Genomic DNA, 27,414 nt, shown 5'->3' with positions numbered 1-27,414 from the left:
TTGACATGTAGGCTTTTTTGTTCTGTTAAATGGTATTTATTTCTCTGTTTAACTTAATATGTTATTTCAATAGCTATTCACACTACAAAGAACATATTTCTAACATTATCACTGTCCAATGATTGATTTTATTGAAGATATAGCTTTAGTGTCAAAATAATACACAACATGTGTTCACATTTCTTTAAAGATTTCTCTATTTAAAGTACTGTAGTTGTGAAGTTTATTACACTGTGGAATAATTGATAATTTGTGAATTGCTGTTCAGTTTGCATTAATTAAAGACAGAAGCAGTGTTTCAATCCTACACAGTGTACAAATAAAATGAAATTAACATCTCACTGGTCCCATGAGTCACATTCAGACATTGAGTGAGTTAAACATGAACCACATAGAGGAGGTCCAAACATATAGTAGCTCTCATTTTTAGCTGGATAACATGGATATACGTACATACTACATACTTCTTTTCCTGAAGGTTTCTGATCAGATTATTTCATACACACATACAATCTGCTTTATATAATATATTCAGTAGTAAATCAACGAGTTTTAGCTTCGTGGCAGACCTGATTGTCTTTTTAAGGCAGTGACACAGAGGCTTGCTTGGTACATGGAACAGCAAAATCTGCTCTATTGAATCCCTCATTCAATAAATGACTACTTGAAGTACATTTTTACATTATTATATGTACTGTAGCTACTATAGCATGACACTAACAACAGACTGAGATTAATGCCGGCTATAAAAAGTCTTCAGTCCTGTTGAAAAACATTCTTTAAGTATATAGTCTGCATAGGAGCAAAGGATGGACAGATAAGGGTTAAAAGGTGCAGAGAGCATACTGTAGTTTTAGAGAGACTAGAACCCCGGGTCGATGCTGATGGAGCGTCGAGTCACATGTTCAATCTCTCCTGGGACATATTCACAGAAGCTGGTTTGATACTTGGCCAACATTTTTAGCAGCGGTCGAAGATTATACCACCACTGGACTTTGGGCATCCGGTGCCTGAAAAAAATATAAATCAGATATTATTACGACATATTCAAAATTAATTGTTATTTAACTAAAACTGACATTGCTTACTCAAAATCAGTCACATCCTTCAGTTCAGTGACGGGGCTGAATTTGATGACCTTCCTGTTGAGGCCGAGCACACATGCTGTATCTGGTGAGTTGGCGAACACGCGGCCTGATGGGAAAAAAACTGTTGAATCAGTACATTGCTGTGGTTTGACTTTGGATTTCTGAGCAATTAATTTATGACTTTATACAGTAACTCTACCTTGTCGGAAGTTTTCAGTCAGTCTCTCTGAAATCCACTGGATAGCCTTAACACCCAACTTAGTGCCAAAATTTCTGTCAAAGGGAGAAGGCGACCCTCCCTGGAGCACAAACACACGAGTGGAGTATAAACATATTGCAAGACTCTGTCTCTTCACAGTATATGAGTGTCCCTTATATTGTCACTGTAATTTAAATCATTATTAAGTTGCTAAGCTGTGTGTGGTGTCTCCGTACCTGCTGAAGGTGTCCCAACACATTAACTCTGCAGTCAAAGATGCCCTTCCCCTCTGATGAATACAGCCTATGGATGAAGTCTGTAGTGTAGTTTTCGTGGCATTTTTCATTCCTGTTATGACAGAGCAAATAATCAACAAAGGAAAAAATAAATCGGACAATGTTTCATATATATACTGTGTGATATGTTTCATATATGCTGTACAGTATGTCCTTTTGATTTTGTTTTGTTGAAATCAAATAGTTAAGATTTGTATTATTTTCACTTCTGAAAACACTGACACTAATGATAGCACTGTCCTTCGGTTGGTCATCTTGTTTTTAAGGGGTGCAAGATAACTTTCTTTTTAAATATACAGTTGGCCTATATCTCAGCATTTCACTCATTTGTGAAGAAAACTAAATGAAATTGTTGTTCTTAAAGTTTGGATTATTATTTAAGATAAAAACGAGGTAAAGGCAAGGTGAAGACCTGAACACAAGTTATATTCACAGAGCTTTCCCTCTCTGCTAAACAGCTTCGTCCTGCATTAGAAAAGTATGAAGTTAAATCAATCAAAGACCTAATAGAACAATGGCCAAGCTTCAGGGAACACTGACTTTGTCAAATAAAATAAGCCTATTAAGTATGTATAATTGTTAAAAATTCAAAACAATACATGATACAGACAGTGAATAGTATTAAAAGTTCATAAAAATAACAGGAAAACTCATCGCTGATTCAATATTCACAGGAAATAATCTGCTCAAAATTCATCCAAATCACTCGTTTTACACAAACTTCCAGTTATTGTGATCATCATTTGGGTTAATTGTTCAGTTTATCAGTTGTTCTGTACTGTTATCGTTATGCATTGAATATAATATGAAATATCAATAAATATGCCCCTCAGTTTACTCAATAATATAAAAAGGGTCCCTTAAGGAAAAAGGTTGGGAACCACTTCTAGTCAAAATGTCCAGTCTGTCCAATTCTTTGGTTTATGACCAAATACTTGCAAACTACAAACCTTCCCATCAGCCTCAGCAGTAGCTACTTTGTTTTTAGCAAATGTTACCATGCTAACATTGCATAAGAATCTCCATCTAATCTCTAATGGCTGAGTGAGTGTTATATACCTCAGTACTAGACCCCGCTGGATGTCCTTCTTCATCTTTTCAGTCAAATGGTCCACATTGGTCTGTCAAAAAGCCAGTTAATTAAAGAGACAGTTAAAGCTGTGAACATTATGGACAAAAGTAAAGAAAACAGCAGAGGTTTTTCTTTTGGTCTTACCTTCAGGTCGTGGATGTTGAAGGGGTCTTCAAAGATGTAGGCTGCGTCAGCACCCACAGCTATACCCGTGGAGGTTGCCAGATATCCACAGAACCCACCCATAGTCTCCACCACAAACACTCGTCTCTTGGTCCCAGTGGCAGACTGCTTGATCTTGTCGCAACCCTGAGGAGGAAATCAAAACGGCAACGTGAAAGGAGACATTGGCAATTGAAGGCAAGGTCAAAAGTGTGAGTCTAGAAGTGGAGAAAGAGTTAACTTACTCCTAATTAAGCCTCACCTATACTATACTGTGTACAGTTCTGGAGCACATTATGCAGCCTCTAGAAAGAATAAGTAGTGATAGTGTGTTGTGCTTAAGGACGTTCATCCCTGTACGTCTAGATTTATATAGACGTACAGGGGTGAACTAGCGTGCTGCCTGTCTCCGTCTCCTTCCTCTCAAAGTTTAAAGATAAAAACAAGCTCTAAATACTAACTGTCACCCCTGTTTTCACTCAGTATACAGAGTTCAAAGTGTACCTTATTAATAATACACAGCTCAGCTCATATTACATGTCCTGTTTTCTGGCTTGGTTCAGTCTCTATTTGTGTTAATCCTGAAACATCAAAGTCACTCTGTTAATTTGCCATCTGCTCAGCATTACCTCCATGGCAGCATTGACAGCCGTGTCTGCTCCCAGGCTGAAGTCAGTTCCAGGGACGTTGTTGCTGATGGTAGCAGGGATCATACACATGGGGATGCAGAGCTCATCATAGCGACCCCGGGCTTCAAACAGCTGCAGCACACCTGCGTATGCCTTTGAAAGTCACCAAGAGGAAGATTGAATACCTCTTTGATGTAACACTGACACGATAAAATAATATACTAGTGCGGTTCTGGCTCTTTGAAGGGTTGTGTCTCAATACCTCAAACCCTCCAATTACAAGCAGAGCTGAGATCTTGAACTTGGCGAGGGTTTCCACAATCTTCTCCATGTGTTTGTTCGGAAGTGTTCTGAAATAGGACATGAAACAGAAATCAAACAATCACTTGAAGAAGCGCTCTGACAAATATACATGTCAAAGGTTATTTTAGAAGTCACAGCGAGTATCGCACAGCCTGTGAAAAAACAGTTGTTTCATTTCTCCTGTGGCTCCGGAGGACGTTTTGTCAAGTCTGACAAATGACTCAAGTGACATCACTCTCGTCTCTAAGCTTTGGCTTGGAGACTACATGTATTTTTTACCAGAAAATTTGCATTACAAAACTGGGGCTCTGGAATGGAGTGGTGCAGGAATGAGTCCCGGAAATGAGTTAGCATTTTAGCACTTTCACTTCCCTCGTCTCGAAGTCAATGGGTTTTTTGAATGGATTTTTTGTTAGATTAAACTTTATGGAAGTACAATACTAAACTGTTGGAGTACTCTTAAGATTACTTAAATATGTTCATATTATAGGAATAAAAGTGTCCTGTTGCTCACCGTTTTGTCCCCAGCAGTGAGCCCCCTTGGCCAGTCCATCCCGCCACACTGTGCCACTCCATCTCATAAACCTGCAGACAGACAGGTGTCAGTGCTGAACAGTTCCCTCTCAGTCTCATACAGGTTACGTGTTGCTAAACTCAGTGTGGTAATGAAGTAGAGGTGGAAGCCCTCACCTTTCCAAGGGCAAGTCCTTGAAAGCCATCATGGACAGTATAGACCTTGTGTCCCTGAGCGAGTGCTAACCTCACAGCAGACCTCACTGCTGCATTCATCCCTGCAGCCGGAGCGCCCACGTTCAGAATAGCCAAGGAGAAATTGCTCTGAGGGAACATGAGTCAGATATTAATAATAGGCACATTTGAATTAAGCATTGGTGATTCATTTACACATGTTAAGGCTACTACTGTCTGTATGTGTGTGTGCAGGTGTGTGTTCATGTTAGTGAGAGACTTACCTCAGACTGGACGGGCTTCTGGAAGCCAAGAAGCTTGTAGATGTTCCAGTTGTTCTCAAAACTCCTGCAAGAAAATCATTATTTTTAGCTCAGTCTTGTTGATTATTTGCTCAAAACAACAAAATTATGTGCATGATAAAATGAATATGAATGGATGATGCATTTACAAAAAGGACATACATTTGGCATTTTAATATAATGATATATTTTAACTATCTAATATTCATGAAAAGCATCTCAGCACTCACCCTCCACGCAGTTTGACAGCCTCATCAAACTTCTTCTCGTTCATGGCCTTCTGCACCAATTTAGTCTGCAAATGGTGGTACGGTCAAAAAAATACAGCAACCTCCCACTGTTCGCAAGTATGTCCATTAAAATCAATTATAGAAGAGAGGAGAGCGACTTACCATCTCCACACACTCCATTAGAGGCAGACGAACAGCGTGGTTACCCGACAGGCCGATGGCGCAGGCTGGGGTGTCAGGAGAGGCCTCCATCAGGGCAACCACCGCCTCCACACCCAACTTACTGCTCTGAAAACACAACAGTCCATACTGTGATAGTGCATTCACATGCATAGATAATGAACGTTGAACAGCATCACCTCCTACGCATCATTTTTATGTTACCTGAAGGTCACCCTAGTTCTCAGACACGATTGCAAAACTGAGGTGATGTGAGCCTCAGAGTGCAAAACCGTGGTATTGCCAGCTGCCGACTGACTTCTGTTGCTCCTAAAGTAGTGTTAATATGGTAAGGATGAACTCTGAGCGAGGCGAACGGCGTTACCACACTTTTGCACTTGGCGGCTCAAATTACAGCAGTCTTGGAAAGGGAGTAGTCAGCGTGTGTCATCATAGCTGCATTGTTGTAGTGTAAAATAATTCAGCATGTTGTCCAACTCACCAGTATTCTGTCAAACGCTGAGGGAGTTCCTCCTCGCTGAACATGGCCGAGTACCGTCACTCTGGTATCATAACCCAGCCTCTCTACCACCAGCTTCAAACACACATGGAAGCATTTCAGTGTGTTATGGGTTTGTCATTTAGCTGCCATTTACAACAGATATACTATGGGAGAAAAGTCCTTTACAAACAATTGAAAGCAAACTCTGAACACTGAACTGAACTGCTCTCTGCTAGTTCAACTAGCGCTGGGCGATAAGGCCAAAATCTTCTATCACGATATAGGTCATTTCATATCTCGATAACGATATATATCACGACATAACATGTTTCCCGGTAATTCTATAGATATATATTCTATATGAAATAAACAGCTTTAAGTGAAATTATAGAGAAAAAATAAATAAATAAATATAGACGTAGCCTATATCGCCATAGAAACGATATAGAAAAATATATACAACAGACATTTTGATATTGTTTTGACGATACATATCGTCATATTGCCCAGCCCTAAGTTCAACCTGTTATACATCTTTAAACTTACATCTTTTACGTAAGTTGAGGAGATGGGCTCGCCATTTCTGTCGATGGCTCCCTCTGCGATGATTACAATGTTGAGTCTTGACCCCTTTATGCGGCTCTGGAGATAAACAGATACACACATATTATCCAGTAAGTCAGTTAAGCACAATCCTGCTTCCAAGTCCTGTATTTTAAGAAAGGCGATTTAGCCTCTATTTCTGAAATGCTTATAGACGAAATTATTGTCTATATTTCTCCTACTTCAAAATAAAATAACCTCTCCTGGCCCCAGACACATACATATGTGCTATGGGCCAATCCCATACAGACATGAGTTGACTAGTTTTTATGTCTTACCGACTCTAGACGGGCACACATCCGGTCCTCCCAGCCCTCCTGAGGAGGAGCCTCTGGAATGAAGAGCCAGTCTGCCCCAGATGCCAGCGCAGACACCAAGGCCAGATATCTGCAGTAATAGAACAATCATGTGCTTTATTCAGGGGAAGTGTATGAAGGAAAGCATTATATGTCAGAGTGTTACTCACCCACAGTGTCGTCCCATGATTTCCAGAACAAAAGTGCGCTGGTGGCTGTTAGAAGAGGGTACACAACATTTGAAGCAAGTATGTGAGCATACAAACAGAGAATTTCAAGACTGGAGCAACATGCCGAGATCCAAGGGAGCAAGTCCAGGCAAGCTCATAGAGTTCAAGCCTAAGACTTGAATGGGTGAGTTGAGTTATAACAAAACTTGGCTTAGATGATTGCATTCCATCATTACACTATGCTTGCATTAATACAAATTAAAGGGATAGTTTGGGTGTTTTGAAGTGGGGTTGTATGAGGTACTAATCCATAGTAGGTGTAAATATAACGTACACTTAAACGGATAACGATTTTTTTAGGTGAGCCTTTCTTTTAGGTGGCTAAAATATGTTTTTCTGCCGTCCCAATCCACACTGGATTGCTTTGCTCTGGTACTACTGTCTGCTTCTCCAAGCTGGGGCATGCCAACCGTCATGTACTGTAAGTAATACTCCTACTATCTGCAAATTACTTTACAATCTATCATTAATCATTTTTCAATAAATTCTTTAAATATGCCCATGATCACTTCTCTGAGCCTAAAGTGACGTCTTCAAATGACACATTTTGTCCGAACAACAGTCCAAAATAAATACCTGTATATCTATTACTGATACAAATATATCTATTTACAACTGTTAGCACCAGCTGCTTCAGTGCTGTCACTGTTCAATATCTCAGTGTCTGACCTCTGTGCGGTGGTCATGATGGCATCGATTATCTCCATGATGCGGTGCAGCGCTGAGTCAGCTCCGATGGTCATGTCGGTGCCACAGAAGTCGTTGTCAATGGAGCCCACAAGCCCCACGATGTTCAGGTGGTCATGCTGCCTGGCCATAATGTCTGTGATCCTTCCTGAAGTAGCACACAAACACACACATACACATTGTTGTAGATGTTGTCTAGCAGATTACTATTATAAACACCAAAGCAAAAGGAAATAACCATATTACGACAAAATTATGTGTCCTCCTCGTACCTACGCCCATCAGCCATGCCGATATTCAGTACAACAGCATGACCTTGAGTGTGATATTGCTTTTATACAACAGTTCTACAAGTGACATTCATCAGTTGATAGTAATAAGCAACAACAGATTATGATTTGTTTGTTTATTTAATCATTTATTTGGCTTGATCAGACAGTACGTTGCTCCATCATTTCCTGCTCTCCAGTTTTTAGCGAGCTTTCAGACCTGCAAGTGACTCATCGTAGTCTCTGTATGTTTAAATAAAGCATCTCATCTATGCCCACTCACTGCCATGATCTCCCTCGCCTCGAGTCCTGCATCAGTCAGTTTCTGTATGACAGTGGCTCTCAGACTGTGGTTGATGTAAGACGTGTGTGTCCCTGCCTCTATGCACATTTTGGGTAACATCTGTGACAGCTGGTTTAGTCCCAGGGAAACAGCAGTATACCAGAAGCAGCAGAAGTCTGTTGCAGCTGTTGCTGCAGATAGATGGCTTTTGCACTGGGCGAAATTTTGCTCAGGAGTTTTTCAAGAGATGCTACCGGGCATAAGGGATTTCCTCTGTCTCTCTCCAGTGGGTCTTTATGCTTTTTTGTTTCTCCGTTGAATGTCATGGTGAAATACTTTGCTCCATTCTTGTCACGTTTTAAGATGAATGAGTCAGGTTTGAGATCACGATTCCCCTCTTTGCACCTGCGTCCAAAGTGCAATCTCTTTTACAACACCTTTGAAAACATGATTAGCTGATATGAATTCTGGGTCGTGCATTAAATTCCTGGACGGCTAGCTGGAGGCTCGCTGATATAAGAATTTACACCAGCCCGAAGCCCAAGGTAGCTGCTGATAAAACTGCCTCAAGGCTGTATTCAGCTCCTTCTTCTTAACAGACTGAATGTGGATGTTTATATTTTTGAGACTTAGCCAGGTCTGAAAGCAGTTCAAAGCCCATGTTGTAGTGGTTCATTTTTGCTCTTCTTAATTTGTCTACGTTAGCTGATGTCAAATGAGCACACCTGGAGTTTTGCACTGAAGTATTCAGGCTATTTTCCTTCCCTTCAACCTCTTCTGACAACCATTTATAATTTAACTCAAATGTTATTCGTGGAAATGTGATGCATAATTAAAAGTCTCATTGGTGTTGTACTCTAGATTAACACTCATGGAATGCCTCTTGTCCAATCAAATTACTTGGTCGTAACTGTTGTATAATCATAAATATAAATGCTAACTTTGTGGATGATACAGCTCTTTATCTGTGTTGGCATGAAATGATACAAAGTTGTAACAAGTCGACAATGAGAGCACTTTACCTTTCAGTACGAGCTCCTCCAGCAGACTGCTCCACTCATTGCGAAAGATGTTGGCTCCAGTGAGGCTGCCGTCTCCGCCACACACACACAGGTTGGTGATGCCTTTCTGCACAAGGTTAAAGGCGGCAGAAAGCCTGCCCTCACGAGTTGTGAAGGTCTTGCATCGGGCGCTACCTATCACAGTCCCACCCTGCAGCAGAGACGTCATATAACATGTGACAAACCAAACTGGGACAAACAGGACATTGTAATCTGTCACTGAAAAATGTCATGCTAAGTGACAGAAATATGTCATCTTGCTCTGGCTCCTGATGGTATTGTTAGATACATCTGATATCTGAGATGCAAGATTCACATTAGATGAAACAGATTGGAAACAGAGCCAGATCAGAAGTAGTCAAAACATATTTTTGCTTTGATGCCAGATGTGTACTGCCATGCACCTCCAATACAGCAGTGGTTCCCCACTTGTTGGTTGTGACCAAGCCCCCAAAAAGTGCGCCGGGCTTTGAAGCAAATTTTAGTAGTTGCCAAACGATAGAAATTCTGTGTCCGTCATGTGATGCCATTGGGCCCAAAAAGACCTTTTCCCATAGACTTACATTGGGAAGGAGACTTCTGTAACTCAGCGGATAATTTTAGGTAAATCAACTTCCCAGTATGAACACTATTAGGTCCTAAAAGTTGTAAAATGCACTATTAGCCGAATCCAGAATTATTTCCGTTCCTCTGTTCATGTGAATGAACCCCAGACCGAGGGCTGTACCGAGGGCTGGGACGTGGGGTTAAAGGAAACGCTACTGCGCCTGCTCTATGGGCCCAATGGATGCGGAAGATCACCGGATGATCTGGGTCACTCGGCAGTCGAGCCATTTTGGCTTCATGCGCCACTGAGTAACTTTCATAGGAATGAATGGGAGCCCACCTCTAACGCTGTATCTAGTTCTCTTAGTATATGTATGTATGTTAAACACAACAATATAGATTTGCTTTAGAAAGAGTAGCACATGCCATCCAACACATTTGATGCATAATTTCAAGACAACTAATTCAAAAAGGACAGTGGGATTGTTTAATTTTCTTTTGAATAGTGCAACTTGCTGCTTTTTTTTAAACTGATATTTAAAGCACATGCAGCAAGGCCCCTTACCAGGTTATAAACCAGTATTAGATGGGCAGGAAGAGAGGAGATGAGAGGAGATGGATGAAACAACAAAATTCCTATTAAAACCATAAAAAAGAAAGATAAATAGAGAGAGATATTTAGGACCAGAAAGAAAGAAAAATTCTAAATTGTGATACAATTAAGGCACAATAGGCCTTTTTCACAGAAGACATTTTGACGTGTACCTGTAAGAAAGGTGTAAATAATGAAAATGAATGATGGCCCTGCTTATAGCATAGCTTGTTACTGGGACACCTGTGCTTTTCCTAGTTTGACAAGTCAAAATGTCTACTGTGAAAAAGGCTTATTACAGCTACATTTAACACTGCTGTCAGCAGGGACCGACGGTAATATTTTAACCTACCTGTTGGATGATGTTGGACACACTGTGCCAGTTGGCCAGTTTGATGTTGTCTCCCCCATCCACCAGGCCCTGGTATCCCTTCAAATGAATTTCCCAAATGGTATGTTAATGTTAAAAAGAACAATGTGCGCTGGTCAAGCAGGAATAAAGACCGAACTCAATATTTAATAGGGTCCTTTTAATAGAAACAGCCTGTTTACCTCATAAATAAGATAGACCTTGGCCCCCACATAGATGCCCATTCTGGTCACAGCTCGGACAGCAGCGTTCATCCCTGGGTCGAGGATAGTTGCATAAAAATATTAGAATCACCTCTGCTTCTCGTTACACACGAGCTGTTGCACAATTTACTGTACCCTGCATGAGGAAATCAAATACTGTGGTGGACATGATTTCATTATAGGACCTTTTCACAGCAGCCATTTAGACATGTCAGAGCAAAGTAAACACAAGAGTAATTGATAAAAATTACTTTACTCATTATCATCAGTTTGTCACAGCCATTCCAGTGAGCCAGCGTGCACAATACCAGGGCCCTGGCACACCTACATGGATCTGGTGTTTACTCTGCATTGACATGTCAACATGGCTGCTGTGAAAAGAGCCTATGGGCAAAGGTGCCACCCGATCTGTGGAGACCGTAACCAAAGTCCTTGACAAGCATTACGTGAACATACCCCTGACACTGTATGTGTTACCACAGAGGTGGAAAGTACTCAGATCTTGTTGAGTAATAGTAACATTACCACAATGTAGAAATACTGTTACAAGTAAAAGTCCTGCATTTTGTAAACAATACGCTTATATTTAATTATATAATTGTATTATAATTATTGATGCATTCATGTGTAAAGCGCTTTAATGTTGCAGATGGTAGAGGCGTGGCTAATTTGAATTACAGCTGAATGTGAATGGGTGAACATAGTGTGTACAGTCCGTCAATAAATAAATGTAGTATGTACAATAAATGAATGTAATATGTACACATGTGCAGTCTATAAAGTGGTATATAGGATTTATAGTGTAAAGTAAGTATAAAGTAGGCCAGTGGTAAAGTACTTTACTTAAAGTAAAGTAAGTAAAAGTATAAACACAAAAACAAACAAGCAAACATAACAACATTTAAAAAAAATAATATAATAACGTTTTATCTTAACTTATAATTATATACACCACAATTCATGTGTTAATTACATTTTGTATTATTAATCTGAATCTGCAAAGTAACTAGTAACTAAAGTTATCAAATAGATGTAACGTTAGTAGAGTAAAAAAGTACAATATTGAGCTGAGTTGTATTGGAGAAGAAGTATAAAGTAGCAGAAAGTGACATTTATTTTGATTTAAATTTATTTATTTGACTTTATTTCATTTTAATTATTTGGATTGTTTAAGTATGTGTCCTCCCTTTTTCTCTGAATTCACTTGAAATTATAGTTTAAGATGAAATCTTGTTTTGTTTTTGTGTTTTCTCTCTCCCCTTTTATTTTAAGTTGTGAAATTGTGTAAAAACAAAGAGACAGCTGTAAAATGAAAATAGGAAATAATGTGATGATTATTGTATAAGTTGCTGAAGCTGCAATAAAAACTAAGTTACTTAAGTACAGTACTAGAATAAGTCTGCTTACATACCATATAAGTATCCTACAGTATGTATACAGTGCATACATGACCTTTGACCTTTGACCTTTGACCCATCTTTACAACACTATCCAACTTCCAATCTTGATCAGCTAGTATTCACTCCTCTCCTTTAACAAACTACGGGTCTATTTCATGCTAATGTTAACACATATGGTTATCTTAATGTCTACATGTACTTAGAGGGCTTCTAGCTGCTATATAAAGCTGATATATTGAGTATATAAGTCACCTTGTGCATCTCCACCGCTGGTCAGCACCGCCATGGCTCGACCAGCTCCCGTCATCTTCAGCTTCTCCAAGTCCACCGAGGACATCTTCACAGCCTCAGTTCACCACGAGGAAAACTAAGAAAAGAAAACTCCGTAAACTATCTAAATAAAGTGTGTTATTGAGGTAAATCCAGGTGAATCCAGGTGTCTCTTCCTCGTTAGCAGCTGTTGAGTGAACTGCCGTTTCCAGAGTGACTCCGCCCTGCTCTAAGGAGGAGTACAGGGAGCGCTTACTTTATGATCCCACACCGCCCGGAGGGCTCTGTTCCAGCTGCAGCACGTCTTACGACATTAACCCCGCCTCCCCGCCGAGTCCTGAAGATTAGACAATAATAAATCTCGACAGCAGCACGTACCACACGAGCTGATTTCAACTGTTTTTATTGCACTAGTCCAGGGCCGGCTCTAGACCCTTTAGGTGCCACTAGGGCAATATCCAGATGTGTAGCCCCCCGAGGTTAAATCCCCCCAGAACCCTAATCCTACTAACACACTTCAGATATCGAAATGGCTTTAAGACAACAATTAAGTTTCTTATTTTCATAAATAACTGTATTTATTTTAATATAAATAAACATTTGGTCCCTGATATTGTTGGCTTAAAAGTGTTTAATTAGTTTCACTGCAACTTAACTTTTTTTTTTTAAACAAATAACTGCGGCTGGGCAGATCAAATAGTGTGAGAAAGAGAGTTACAGGGGTGAAAAGTGTATTTATTTTTTTATTTGTTTGTTCATTCGTTACTGTATCTCAATGCAGAAAATGAGGAAGGGTGCCCGCTGGCATTTTTTTTGTTATTTTTAATTTTAACTTTGATTGACTTAAATTGTAGAACTATGTATCTAGAAATTAAAGAACTCAATACTCGGTATTGCCTTAAGAGTGCACTTCTATGATAGAATTTATACATCCCAAAGAATATGTTTTATTTAGATTATTATTATTTATTTTATATATATATATATATATATATAAAATCACCGTTTTCACAATAGTGGCTACTTAATCTGAGGGCCAAATAGAAAAAAGCAGCGAGCACGTCTCCAAATCTTGAACAGTATCAGGTGCCAGGTAGTGGTAAGAACAGAAGAAACAAATCACCGGCACTCCGGCAGATAAAGAGTCTTTTTTAGTTTATTTTAGGCAAACAAAAGAACACGTTTCGTTCTACTTAATCTGAGGGCCCTTAATTAAGGTTTTAATCTTTAATTGCCTAATTCAGTAATATTCTATACCAGTTAGTGCACACTCAAACTGTTTGAAAAAATACAACTCCATAGCCCTGTCCCAAACTTTTGCTTAAAAAAATTAAATTGTAAAAATGTACATTAATGTTTTTTTGTCTTTTTTCCTGTTCAGAATTTGTGTAGGATATTTTAACAATCTGAGGAGGAGTTTACATGTACAATTACAGACGTCATATAGTGTTTTTTAAGTCTACTTCTGGTATTCTTTATATTTAGCATCTTTAAATGTGCCTAGTGTTAAAATGAAGGGATTAAGAGTTCTCCGCCAAATCTCTGGCAGTTTAGAGAACACATTGATATAAAACTTTATGTAGGGAGCTAAACAGTTAAATAATTAAATATAATGTAAAACATATACTTCTTAGGGGCGTGAGGATGTGCGACCTGACCTCAGTACTTCTAAAATCCTGGCTATGGTTGTGTTTCATTGATGTTATATAAAACCTTTGGACTACGGATACTGTAGCCTCTGTGAATACACGTGAAATATGAATGGAATTGACCTTTAAAACTCAATAAATTACTATCAATTAATATCATTTATGGGTATATTTAATGAGATGTAAATCAACAAGCATCTATTGTGTCACAGAAGAGGCGGACCACAGTTCGCTGGGTACAGTACATCAGCATTTATTCCATGCAGTTGTTTGCTCTGATTTTATTCTCCCAGATACCCATTGCACTGTACACTGGATAATACAGGAAACCGACAGGATTGGTTGATCGTAATGCCATTCAACAGGAAAGGGAGTTGGAAATGAGAGTAACAAAGAAACAGATGTTTGATACATGGGATGAGGCAACATGATGTCTACAGTTAGAGACAATTTCACAGAAATTCAGATGTAAGTAACTGGTATTTTGATTAAAAACGAGAGGAAGGGATCTCTGCAGAAGTACAGAAATCGGCATCACGCGTGCCTTCAGGCTTAACGTCTCATTTACCCTGCTGTGACAGTCCACTGACTGGCTTTTGGTTGTACTAGAAGTTTTTTATAGCCTTTATGTCAAGATACAAAAGCTTTAGCAACGCCTGATGTTTCTAATTACGGATGTTAAGTCTGCTTAAATCAATACTTCATGATCTAAATGATGAATGGTCCCCTGCAGGGTCACAAAGACAAATGATGCCCATGATATGACAATGCTTTTGTTCTCCCATACAAATACTGTCCTCTTCCCATACCCATTCATTGTGCTTCCTTTAAATAATACTTCTCAGGAGAAATCATCTAAAGCTGCCTGAAATCAAAAAGAACACCTTACCAGTCATTCATAATAAATTAATTCAATAATCATGTAGGCCAGCTACAAAGAAAAAAAAAAAAAGAATCAAAATTAAATTATAACAATCATACTTCACAGGATATATGCAAGAAAGACAATGTTATTAACAGCTTGATCGGATTACCCAGTCATTACAATACACTAGGTTATTTCACACGTACGTAAACAGAAGGTTGAAGGAGGCTCGAGGAAAGGCAGCAGCTGCTTTCGGTACCAGGTGTAAGCCTTTCCAAAGCTTTCAAGCAAAAGGGTAATTGATCCATCAGTACAGTTTTAGATTCACCTTGTGCTACTCGGTTTCTCATGACTCACGCCCTCCTGCAGTGTTCAATACTGATGTAATACAGATGAAAGAATTTCCTGCTCATTTTCAACCAGTCGGGGCTGGTCATCAGCGACACAAGGCTCTGTCAGAGCTGTGCGATACGTTACAGAGAGAGGACAGAAAACAGATTACATTACATTTACAGATGTTTATATACAGGAGTAACTAACACTGAGATGAGGTTTGCTGAAAACCAAGAGCAGCGTTATTGCTCCGCGGCCTCGTCTCTGGCTTATATTCCTAACCTAGAAACACTTGAGCTAACATCTTGACATCATCGTTAAATTCAACCCTGGCTGGCTATTTTTTTCAACCGCAGAATCATTAAGGTGGATGACAAACACTCACTAATGGGGATAAAAATAAAGCTCTCGCAGATGCAGTATCCCTTTTCAAAGACAACAAGACAAAAATAGTAATATTGCTTGGATTCTGGGATTTGGATGGTCATGTGAAACATCAGATAAATTACCTTAGGATCAATGGAGCCAGGACCTTTTACACAACACAAGGAAAAGTAAGTCATTGTAACTGTCACCATCTAGTGGCTGTTGATATATTGCTCCTGCTCTCAACTGGCAACATAAAACCTGAGCATGAAACCCCCGGAAAGTTCATAAAAATGGGATAATTTAAAAATATATTTGCTGTTTGACACCTGCTACTCTCTAGCCACCAGTCACTGTACTGTGTCTAGCCAGCTAGACGCCCCGCATCCCGAGCGAGCAACTTCTTTCTCACCTGAGCGCCAACCTACATTATTGCCGTTTTATTACACTACAGCACAGAAAACAACTATTATTTTTGGACATTTGCGTATCAGACAGTAGAAATTACCCTGCTAGAAAATGGTAAGAGTGAGGCGCCGCACCAAGTGATTTCAAGAAATGGGATACTGCACCTGGATTGCAACAAAAACGCTCTACATAACATTAAAGTCTGTTACAACAATAAAGGGTTGAACATCAAGGCTATCTGTAAGACCTATTTTTTTTTTTATATTCCTGTATGGTCCATAGTATGTGCCACTCCAAGACTCCTACATAATTGGTCCAGTCCAGTTTCTCACAGTCCTCGAAACAATCCTGAGATGAGACTTGAAACTGTAATGTCTAATGGAGAGGAACGGGCTTTGTGTTCATACACACACACACACACACACACACACACACACACACACACTGATAACTCCCTAAACAACTCTGGTCATGCCATCTGATTGATGATGACAATGACGTTGGCGTGTCTTGGAGAAGGATGAGCTGGATCACAGAGGAAGAGAGTCTCTTTTTTTTGTTTGTTTTATCTTCTCAGCGGAGTCTTCATCTCTGTTGCTCTGCTAGCTCGTCCGCTTCATGCAGTCTTCTGGCAGCGTTAACGTTTTTGCGAGCTGCACAGGCATGCTTGGACAGTTCAGCGGGGATCCTGATGACCGACTAGAGACACATGTAGTGTTTTCTAGGGAGGGAGGGAGGGAGGGAGGGAGTCCGGTTGCGAGGCAGGTTGTTCATGCTGGTGTTTCATAAGCTCCCTGTTCCCCACTCACTATGGTGGGGATGGGATGGAAGTTGGGGAGGCCGTGTACTGGGGCTCTGCACTGTAAACTCATGATAAAGCAGGTTGAGGGGGGGTCCTTGTTGGTTGGGGATTTCGGTCTAAAACAATAAGATGCTGAGAGCCAGATCAAAAGGCTTGTAGTGACACTCCTTGTCTGCGTCAGTCACCTGAAAGACCAACAATCGCAGTAACTCCACACTGCTAGTTATCAGCCTCAGCACTTCCTTCTCATCATCCTCATCATCATCACAACACACACTTAGCCCATGCTCAGTTTCAAAATGTCAGTTTTTTTTTTTTTTCTCTGTTCAGATCAGAGAATTTACAGATGTCCTGAATTTTCCTTCAAAACTCAGACAAAAATAAATTATGAATGTTAAACTATCTACTGTACATTATCATTCAAAAGGGAATCCCTGCCATGGGTTGCCTGGATGCTGTGCTAGAGATGAGGGGGGGATGGAGGGGATGGGGGTTCATGAGGGGAAGGGTAGTTCTGGGAGAGATTGCATGGGGCTTTGCTATAAGGAGCTTTGTTTACAATGTCGTCCTCTTATTGCTGTATTTTCTGCAGGGCAGAGTGGGACACGATGGCCTCCAGGCAAAAACAGAACCGATCCATGGGGCGGTTTTCACCACGAGGAAGGAGCCCCGACTTTGTTGTTTCTAATGGTGGCATCGGAGCACTCTGCTTCTGACGAATCACAGTCTGAGTCCCCAAACTGTAGTGGATTCTGGGAGAAAAAAATTTGAGAGAAACGACAGATTCAGTATCAGACAACTGCTTTACAACACATATTTATAGCCCAATTTGTCATACATTTGGGAAGGTGGTACTCGGAATTTTTAACGATCAGAGATGGGCCTCAAGTTACAAAAGGTGGAGAACCCCTGTTTTACAATCTCAATTTTATCATTTGATTGTTGCTTGCATGGCTAAAATTACAGAGCTAACATGATGGGACCACACGCATCCACGGTACTGACCTCGTAGCTGTGTTCGTCGGAGCACAGTTTCCCCAGCGAGATCTGGGTCTTCACCCTGCGGACGGCGCACTCCTTGTCAGAGAGGCCATCTGACTGGGTGGAGATGTCGATGGGGATGTCCGGTGTGTGCGACAGCAGCTCGTCCAGGTGTTCCTCCTGACTGGCGCTCAGCCTCTCCAGGGGCCCGCTGTGGGAGTGGTCGCTGGTGTTTCCCTCCTCTCCATCAGACACCGACAGGTTCTCTGAGCTGAAGGTGGAGTAGGACTGGAAGCTGCTCATGCAGCGATGAGGTCTGTGAGGGAGCAGAGGAGGAATAAAAAAATGTTGATGCTGTTTTGATGCAGTAGTTCGTTTTAAGACTGCTTCACACCTGGTCCACTGTATTTGGGACATGTCAGTATTATTATTTTGGTTATGATGTGGTGAATGGTCAGACATTTTCTTTTGTCGCACCACATGATGTAACAGTGTTACAACACAGTGAAGGTCAGGGTCGGAAACTTAAAGCTGGGGTAGGCAGTTTTCTGGAAAAGGCAAATAAAACGCCAGAATTTGAAAATACAGACCTCCTCCTGCAGCTCTCCCCTCTCCGTCCTAATCTCCCCCCACCAGACGAGCACGCGCTTCATACAGTAACCTGTACGAGTACTAGTCATTGATTTCAAACATCATCCCGATCGTGATAGTAATCCTGATGCCGTTTTTATAGCGGCAATTCTATAAGAATTACCGTTATGTTTTCTTTGCAAACTTGTGGGCCTGTAAAGCCCAGACAGAGGTGTACTGGAGACCTTCTTCAGGATCCCGAAGATAAACTAGATAAACACATAAAAGGTGGAAAATTCTTTCTTTAGCAACCAACTGTATTTTACCTCTGTCTCCTTGGAAACTCCACTTCACTATCAACCTCCCCCTCTTCCTCTTCAGATGACTCATCGCCACCCTGTAATAGAAGCAATTACAGCTGTTAATCCATCATTTTACACAGTTTCCTTCACACAAACACAAACTACAGACTAACTGATGTAAGGCGACCAGCTTCGCTCACCTTCCTGAGAGGTCTGAGGGTGCGGGGCAGTGCGGTGAGCAGGGTGTGAGTGCGTTGGGACGCCTCTTGTTCCTGTGGCTGAGCCTTCTTTGTGGCCTCTCCGTCTAAGGCTGGATCTTTGCTGGGAGCCCCTAAAGAGGATGCAGTGTTTTCCTGGGTGTTGAGCAGGGAGTAGTGGGGCAACTCTGGGTGGCTGGATGCAGGAGGGGTCTCCTGACAGTGTAGGCAGCCAGGGAAGGGGTGAGCCTGGCAGCAGGGACACAAAGAACCAGCACCAGCACCTGGAACAAGATTGGAGCCGGTGATGGAAGTCCGCTGTCGCGTGTCTGCGTCCACAGCAGTGGATATGAGGTCAGGGCTGGAGCCAGAAACGCGGCGCTGCAGGTGGTCCGTCTGAGGACTACGGAGGGCAGCGGCGGGGCCGAAGTAGCGCAGGTTGTTGGCACAGTTGACAACGGCTTCCTCGCGGCCCTTCAGGGGGAGGAAGGGCCCCTCGGTTGGTGGGTGGTGGTGGTGATGATGGAGGAACGGCTGCTCCTGGAGAGACTGGGTGTCATCTAATGCCCCAGTAAGAGGCCTCAGCACCCCGGGGAACTCGCTGTGGCTTCCTTTACTGTTGGCCCGGCGGTGACGAGGCTTGCTTCGGTAGCGGGCTTTGCCAGGAGGTGTGGAGATCTTCGGGCTGGCTGAGAGAGGCGAAGGGGAGGGGAGAGGGTCGAGGCTGGGGATGCCATCCGAACGAAGCAGGTCTGGCCTAAAAGAAATGCATTCAGCAATATTAACATAATGTATCTACACACTGTATGTCCAATGTCTTCTAAGGACACTTCTGGCTTTACCAGAACATCTAGTAATTCATCTTATTTGACTGAGAATTGTCTTTTTTTTTTTTTTTACAATTAGTTGAATTCGGTTCAGACCTTCTAGTAGGGGGCATCCCAGGTTTGTGGGACATGCTTCCTTTCTTCTTGATGAGCTTCTCTACAGCGTTGGACCTGACGATGGGTCTGACCAGGTGGCGCTTATAGGTCCCGGGATATTTTTTCTCCACTGCCTGCTCTCTCCTACAGGGATGGCAGAATTAGTTTGGAGTTATATGACAGTGAACAGCATTCACATTCAGTTCTACAGAGAGTTGAAGGAAATCCTGACGGGTGACAAAATAGGTCACGGAATTGGCAACAAATCAAGGGAGGAAAAACTCAGTGAGGCTTTTTTATTTGAGTCTTTCCCAAGCAAAAACAAGTAAATGCCTAAGAAGTTTAGGCGGAAATGTGGGAAAAAAATGTCTGACAACTGTTTGTGATGTGACTCAAAAATGCCCTATTGTTCTAGTGACGTCAAACAGACTGTTCCTCTCACTAGTTGAATTTACGGTCAATTGTCTTGCCAGCCATTGTTATAATCTAAAATATTAAACATTACTGGAAATGCCTTTAACAAAGAGGAAATAGCAGTATTAACACAAGTAAAGGCTGATAATGAGGAACAGAGCAGGACAGCAGTAACAATAGCTGATGAATACAGTGATAAAGGATTTATTTACATACTTCATTAGTTCCTTCTCTCGGACCTCCAGCTGCAGCATGATGGCACTGAGCTCCATGTAGAGGTTGTTGGCTCTCTCCAGCTTCCTCTCATAGTGCTCCCGGATGTCCAGTGCATGCCTGAGAGAGTTTGGGAAATGCAGACAAATGTTCACTTCCAACAACTTCTGCTTCAATTTCAAAACTACATCATTAACACAAAGAAATAAATCCAAGCGAAAATAATTAAATTGATTAAAAATACACAAGTAGGGCGGCTGGTTAGCTCAGTCGGTAGAGCGAGCGCCCATGTATGGCCAAGGCTCAGTCCTAGCAGCGGTGGACCAGGGTTCGAATCCGGCCTGTGGTCCTTTCCGCATGTCATTTCTCTCTCTCCCCCTTTCCAACACTCTATCCACTGTCCTATCAATAAATACTTAAAAATCACCCCAAAAAATAACTTGAAAAAAAAAAAAAAAAAAATACACAAGTAATTTTGAAATCAGGAGGAGCTATGGATTACAAGGTGTTTATTATGGTTTTCTTTTCCTATAAAAGTGGTTATGTCTCCTTTCTTGCACACCTGAGTTCATCCCGCCTGCGTCGGATCAGCTCCTCGTCCAGCCTGTGGATACATGTGCCTTCACTTTTGATCTTCTCAAAATGTTTCTTCACTTCCTCCCTCCATTCTGCCTGTAATATGATGGACACAGTCAACAATCTGACAATCCACTCTCACACACAACGCCATCAGATGACTTAAAGGAACAGTGTGTAGGATCTGGCGGTATCTAGCGGTGAGGTTGCAGATTACAAATTGTCCCGTGTGCCAAGCGTGTAGGATTGCGACGATGGCTGACGTGAAAACGCGAATGGCCCTCTCTAGAGCCAGTTGTTGTAAGAGTAGAGTGCTTGGAGACTGTGTGTGTGTAAGTGGGAAGTGAGTGGTGAAGCAAGAGAGAAAGAGCAGCTGCGACGGGAGCGAGTAACGTTATCGACTCCAGCCCAAGCGGGAAAAGTTAAGAGTTTGGTTTGTCCATTCTGGGCTACTGTTGAAACATGGCATTGCAGCACGGCGGACTCTGTGGAGAGGGGACCCGCTCCCTATATAGATATAAACGGCTCATTCTAATGAAAACACAACGATTCTTATTATCAAGTGATTATACACTAAAAAAACATACTTATTAATATTATGTTCCATTTCTGCTAATAGATCCCTCTAAATGTTACACACTGTTCCTTTAAACTCAGCACTATGCCCAAGAGAACAATATTATCTCGAACCAGTAAATGCTGTCTATTGTGTACTACACTCATTATCGGTACACATCAACAAGTGTATAGAGTCCTGTGACTAATACGAAGTGAAGCTTATTGTGTTTTGCAGTTATAGTGCTGACCTGAGACTTGAAGTAGGTCTCCTGAGGAGCTCCTAGGATATCAGCAGCGGCGATGTCGAGGTGTAGGAGGATCTGACGAAACGAAGGCCTATTCCTGGGCTTGCCTTGCCTGGAATCAGCAAATAACAGTGAGAGGAGATTAAATGAGAACGGTAAAGGTGTAATTTTAGGCAATCCTGTGTGGTGCATTGTTAGCATTTATCTTGAAGTATAGACAGAGCACAAAACCTTTTTAACAGACGTGCTGGACAGAGATGCCATTACACATAATATATGATCCACGCTCACCATGTTTGTTTCATGAGGATTTTGAAGCCATCCGGGCAGGTGGAGGGGACAGGAAGGTGAAGACTGTTGCTGCCAACACCCCAAATGATGGCCGAGGAGTCCACGTCTTTGTAGGGAATCTCTCCGGTCAGAAGTTCCCACAACACAACGCCAAATGACCTTCAACAGGAAAGGAAAGAGAGTCAGGTCTCACAACATCAACATCAACAACAGATGACTCTTAAAATATTAGACTTTTATCTAAGATATATTCTGTAACTGTATGTAACTGTAACTTGTGTCATTTTAAGTACTCACCAGATGTCTACTTTTTCAGACACAGGCTCATTTCTTATCACTTCTGGGGCCATCCAGGCCACCGTACCCGCAAATGACATCTTTGTGCTTTTGTCACTGAGTTCTTTGGACGTTCCAAAATCGGAGATTTTCACATTGTCATTGTGGGTGACCAAAACACTAAAAACAGACACAAACAGAAAGCACACAGAGTTGTTAGAAAGGTCAGACTGTTTGATTAAGAGGACCAAAAAAGACACCATCTCATACAAGTTTACGGCAGTCTTACAATAATCTATATCAACTGTACAGTAATTCAAGAGTTGTTATAAAAAGCCACATTCACCCTTTCATATTGAAGCCAAGGACTGTCAAACCGACATGATCTGGGTTAAACCGTTCAGACCGATGCCAAGTTTTTCCTGTGACATTTCCACTGGTTTTAAAAGGGGTATGGCTTTTATTTTGTAGGAAAGACTGTTACAGAAGCACATTTCTGCATCTGAAACGTCCCATTAGCTGAATGAGACTGACCTTTCCAGCACATTCAGCCCTGCTATCATTCTGCTGACTAATACAGTGTTTAGCACTGCAGCAGCATGATGATATTGATTAGAGAAACAGAGCTACAGTGTGCAGGGGATGAGACAGGACTAGCTTTTAATTCTGAGAATGGCATTTGAGTTAATGTCAGACTACTCAGAGCTGAAAAGGATGAATTGTTGTTGCTGCTGTGGGCTAAGAAATCTTAAACAAGGCTGATCAGCTTTAAGACTCGACCACAGCACCCGTGGGCTGCTGCATAACAGCTGCAAACCAAGGTAACATACCGTACTCCTTTGGAAGAACATTTTCATTTCATTTAACTGTATTTCTATTCAACACAATTGTAAATTCTGCTCAATGGTTTTTTGATCATTTTCATAGCAGCAGATTAAACAGTGGTGAGAGTTAAACAGTTATAAAAATCAAACTGAAGGAAGAATTATAACAATTATAATAAACAAAAGAGGAAACTCACTTGGGAGACTTGAGATCTCTGTGGATGATCTTGTGCAGGTGTAGGTAGTTCATGCCGCTGGCAATGCCTGAGGCCCAGTCCACCAGCATCCTGGGGGTCACTTTCCTCCCCGCCCTCAGCACCTCATACAGCTGGCCCTGGGCACAGTACTCCATGATGATGCAGTAACAAGGCGCCTGGGTGCACACGCCCCTACGGTGGACAAAACACAGGAAAGACATTTATAGACCGACGGATCCTGACAATGACGAACCCCAATGTTTCATTTGGACGCCATCAGAGCTTCACCAGCTGAAAATAATAAGACAACATCAGGTAACGTGCAAAGTCAAGTGGTTGTGGACTTACTTGAAGCTGATGATATTTGGATGCTTGAGTTTTCGCAGGTGTTTAATGTCAGTCTCCTTCTGCTCACGCACCTTCTTGATGGCCACCTCCTCATTGCGTAACTTGCCCAAGAAGACAGCTCCCTGTGCACCGCTGCCCAGCCACTGCAACTCCGAAATCTCCTCAAAAGGAACCTCCCACATGTCTGGAAACAAGTAAATTACATTATATATTTTGGCTTTTTGAACTGTATATAAAAGTCTAATTTTGAACTTTAGCGGGGTTTTTTTTCCATCTAAACTTTTTGTGATGTCACATTTGCTCTTTAAAGGAATAGTTTGACATTTTGAGAAATGAGCTTAGTCGCTTTATTTCTGAGTTTAATGAGTAAATTGATAACACTCTCTTTTCTGTACGGTAAATATCTTGAGGAAAAAACACAACACTTTCAAAATAAATGTCATGTACTTTAAGTTTCCTACAACCTTCCTCATCTGAACATATTATTTCAGAATTACAGCAAGAAAAACACACCCAACATGGTTTACACTAGATATCATATTTTCTAGCCATAATGTGCAAAAATAACGGCCGGTGTACCACTGCTATAACTGTCAAACAGTGAGTCATATGCTGCTCCGTACTCATTATGTGGTTTTGAAACCAGCGTAGAGGAGAAGCTGAAATCTCCAGCCCACTACATTTGGACATTAGCTGCCCAACCACTAGACCCAGCCCAGTTCTGTCTGACCTCGACTCGTATCCTGCAGCCTCTGTGTCCAGCCTGCGCAGGCAGCCCTGCAGCAAGGTGAGTCCACCTTAGCCATGACCTCAATTCAAACTGACAGCTGTACAGATTCACCCACTGCGGCAATATGGTGAAGCTGGGGTTGGCTATTCAATTACAGTTTCAGACTACATTAGGAGAAACAGGAGGGAATCTGACGTTTGTTTTTCGGAAGCCTTAAAGAGACATTTGAATTAAACACAGAGCATTTAGTTTCCTAAAATGATGCCATGCAGAAAGAAATGCAACCCAGAACTAACCTTGCTGTTGTAGCTTGTATTCTGTGGAGTATGTCTTCCCGATGATGTTCCAGACAGGCCGCAGACAGCCAAACAGCCCCTCTAAGAACCCACCCGACCCCGGCCCCGCTCTGTGGAAGTGCAGCTTGATGTCATCAGGGTGGTGGTGGTGGTGGTGGTGGCTCTGCCTCCCCTCTCCACTGTGGTCCACGGGGCAGTCCCCTTCTCCCATCTGCTCCTCCATCCCACTGCCACACCCGCCGTGCTCACAGGAGGCCGGCGATCCGGCTTCCTCGTGGTCGTGCTCCTGCAGCTGGAGCACGCTGTTGTCAAAGTGCCCACCCTCGCTCCGTGTTGAGTCCACACTCAAAGCTATGTTTGGGGGACTTGTACCCCCCAGCACTGAGTCCTCGTCCTGGCCGGGCGTCTGCAGCGTCTGCAGGGGAACGGCCAGGTGTGTCGGCGGGGCCAGGTCTGTGATAATCTGAGGAGGTAAATTGGACGGAGGGGCTTGAAGAGGCTGAGTTTGGGAGTTGGGCGAGTTTGATTTCTTCATGGTGTCCCCAGCCACGGTGAGTTTGAGCTCTTCCTTCAGTTTGCCCACCAGCAGACTGGGGCAGGAAGTCCACGAGAGCACCTCGGGGGAGCTACCCATAGTGTCGTGCATGTGCATGGGCTACCCGGTGACAACGAGCGGGGTGCGTCCTAACACACTGTGTTGGCTGAATGTTGAAAATCACCTGCAGAGTGGGGAGATGGATACAGAACAAGAAAGAGAGACAGGTTATCTAAATTATGAAGTCCACAGAAAATAAAAAATGCATATTAAAATAAATAACGGAGTTAAATCCATTTGGATGATTGTAGACACCTCTGATGCAACATAAACACGATGGTAACTGTTGCCATGGGGCCCTATTACTTCCATAAAGAGAAATGCAATCCTCTCATTTCCTCTCATAGATCTGGGATTCAAGGAGCTTACATTAATGATGATTATTTTTAACTATGGAGGGCAAACACTGCAGGGTGGAGGAGGTCAGAAATATCAGAGAGGCTTTAAATCAGCGCACAAGAGACAGAGGTTCTGAATGAAAGATTGCAGAGTAGATACAAATAATGCAATTCTGGGAAATTTCTGGGAAACAGTTGGACTAAACCAATCACACACACACACACACACACACACACACACACACACACACACACAACCGGGGCTTTACCATGTTCTCAGTGAAGCAGTAACAGTATAGCAGGGATTAAAAGTCTTGCTGTGTATTAGGACCGCGGAGAGCAAAACATCTGGCATGCACAGCCCATTCTCACTGCTTAACCAGCAGGAACGGCCATAGCTACCAGCCAGCCAGCCAGCCGCAGAGCAAACATACAACATCACCAGAAGTAAAGTCCATGTCATCTTACCCTGCCTATTAGTGTACTTATTGATATGTACTGTGATACAGACATTTTTCTGATAAGATAATTGAGCAACTGTTTGTATAGATATCATATCTAGATAGGAGTATCTGTGTTTGGCTACTCCAGCAAATTAAAAATCAGAAAAATCAAGATATCATCAGAAGAAATTATCACACTGATGAAAAATTATATAAAAATTAGAGCTACAATGATTAATCGATAAGTCGCAAACTATTTTGATAATCGATTAATCAGTTTGAGTAATTTTTTAAGAAAAAAAGTCAAAAGTCTCTGATTACAGCTTCTTAAATGTGAAGATTTTCTGGTTTCTTTACTCCTCTATAACAGTAAACTGAATATCTTTGAGTTGCGGACAAAACAAAATATTTGAGGACGTCATCTTGGGCTTTGGGAAACACTGATAACACACATCAAAAACCCACAAAGGTTACAGTGATCCACGGCTATACGAGAGCAGGCTTTAATTTTGAAATTAGATGTAATTCTCTCATTGTATTTCCTCCAACACATATTTGAATTAATTTAACTTTAATCAAAACTTTTAAATAACTTTGGAGAGCGACGAGCATGGCAGCTGAAATCGGAGCGTATTCATTTTCCACTTTGATTACAGATTCCTCAGGCAGAAAATATCTTTAAGTACAATATGTCTGTTGATAAATTACATCGTCACTACCACAAGACAACTACAAAAATAATAAATCTGTTTCACCATTTTCTGATATTTTATAGACCAAACAACTAATCAATTTAATCGAGAAATGAATCAACAGATTAATCAACAAAGAAAATAATAGTAAGTTGCAGCCTTAAAAAAAATCCAATATTTCCATTAATTAGAGATGCTCTTTGATTTGCAATTTTGTCCGCACTGGCCAAATACACCCAGAAATATTAAAGGGAGCAGCTTCAAAATCTCCAATGAATTTAAATCATCAAACAGCCCCAAGCTCGTTGTCAAGAGAAACCTGAGAACACATATTTCTCAAACAAATGAGCTCAGCGCAAATATATGTACAGCTGTAAGAATATTTAAGAGCTTAAAGAATAAACCAGGATAAAGAAGGATAATACGGTGCAACATATTCATCTCAACTCGGGTCCACCTACTACCGTTTTCTGAGCTATTAATAACATGTTACAGTCTTCATAAGCAAATGAAACTGCCTTAGGTTTCATCACGTGACCTACA

General features: G+C 41.6%; 2 protein-coding genes and 1 long non-coding RNA gene across 4 annotated transcripts in view; all 3 read right to left on the bottom strand.

The window, feature by feature from the left end:
* Positions 1-108: 108 nt before the first annotated feature.
* On the bottom strand, positions 109-12,706 carry pfkla (phosphofructokinase, liver a). The gene is made up of 22 exons (XM_037790189.1): positions 12,422-12,706; positions 10,749-10,822; positions 10,549-10,626; positions 9,020-9,209; positions 7,428-7,593; positions 6,699-6,743; positions 6,511-6,619; positions 6,176-6,271; positions 5,630-5,722; positions 5,131-5,256; positions 4,969-5,033; positions 4,721-4,784; positions 4,440-4,586; positions 4,264-4,334; positions 3,709-3,796; positions 3,447-3,599; positions 2,800-2,964; positions 2,643-2,704; positions 1,524-1,635; positions 1,288-1,387; positions 1,089-1,194; positions 109-1,010 (listed from the first exon to the last, which is right to left on the bottom strand). Exons 1-22 carry the CDS (start codon positions 12,504-12,506, stop codon positions 863-865), a joined length of 2,343 nt encoding a protein of 780 aa, XP_037646117.1. The 5' UTR covers positions 12,507-12,706; the 3' UTR covers positions 109-862.
* Positions 12,707-14,325: 1,619 nt separating this feature from the next.
* The window catches only part of LOC119500251, a 30,495-nt gene continuing 17,406 nt past the window's right edge, over positions 14,326-27,414 (bottom strand). The window contains exon 2 of the long non-coding RNA XR_005209581.1: positions 14,326-16,504. This is a non-coding gene — a long non-coding RNA (uncharacterized LOC119500251). The remainder of the gene's footprint in view (positions 16,505-27,414) is intronic.
* si:ch211-45c16.2 (mitogen-activated protein kinase kinase kinase 13) overlaps positions 16,311-27,414 on the bottom strand; it is a 32,871-nt gene continuing 21,767 nt past the window's right edge. For both annotated transcript variants that reach the window (XM_037789896.1, XM_037789897.1), the window contains 13 exons: positions 24,804-25,522; positions 23,778-23,961; positions 23,430-23,621; positions 22,430-22,588; positions 22,133-22,291; positions 21,845-21,953; positions 21,025-21,134; positions 20,466-20,582; positions 19,836-19,979; positions 18,916-19,669; positions 18,740-18,810; positions 17,868-18,159; positions 16,311-17,614 (listed from right to left, as the gene is read on the bottom strand). In XM_037789896.1, coding sequence (XP_037645824.1) covers positions 17,513-17,614; positions 17,868-18,159; positions 18,740-18,810; positions 18,916-19,669; positions 19,836-19,979; positions 20,466-20,582; positions 21,025-21,134; positions 21,845-21,953; positions 22,133-22,291; positions 22,430-22,588; positions 23,430-23,621; positions 23,778-23,961; positions 24,804-25,455 — 3,045 coding nt within the window. In that variant the 5' untranslated portion in view covers positions 25,456-25,522 and the 3' untranslated portion in view covers positions 16,311-17,512. The remainder of the gene's footprint in view (positions 17,615-17,867; positions 18,160-18,739; positions 18,811-18,915; positions 19,670-19,835; positions 19,980-20,465; positions 20,583-21,024; positions 21,135-21,844; positions 21,954-22,132; positions 22,292-22,429; positions 22,589-23,429; positions 23,622-23,777; positions 23,962-24,803; positions 25,523-27,414) is intronic.

Source organism: Sebastes umbrosus, chromosome 13 (assembly GCF_015220745.1).
Source record: "Sebastes umbrosus isolate fSebUmb1 chromosome 13, fSebUmb1.pri, whole genome shotgun sequence".
NCBI classification, from domain to species: Eukaryota; Metazoa; Chordata; class Actinopteri; order Perciformes; family Sebastidae; genus Sebastes; species Sebastes umbrosus.
Note: the sequence above shows the minus strand (reverse complement) of the source record. Positions and strands in the feature narration are given on the sequence as shown.

Bases quoted from the DNA above. Each gene is read 5' to 3' on its own strand.
- pfkla (XM_037790189.1), bottom strand. From the start codon at position 12,506: ATGTCCTCGGTGGACTTGGAGAAGCTGAAGATGACGGGAGCTGGTCGA. The intron at 9,210-10,548 runs GTAGGTTAAAAT...TCTCTGCTGCAG, and splicing joins TGTCCAACATCATCCAACAG to GGTGGGACTGTGATAGGTAG. The intron at 1,636-2,642 runs GTATATAACACT...CTGTCATAACAG, and splicing joins CAGCGGGGTCTAGTACTGAG to GAATGAAAAATGCCACGAAA.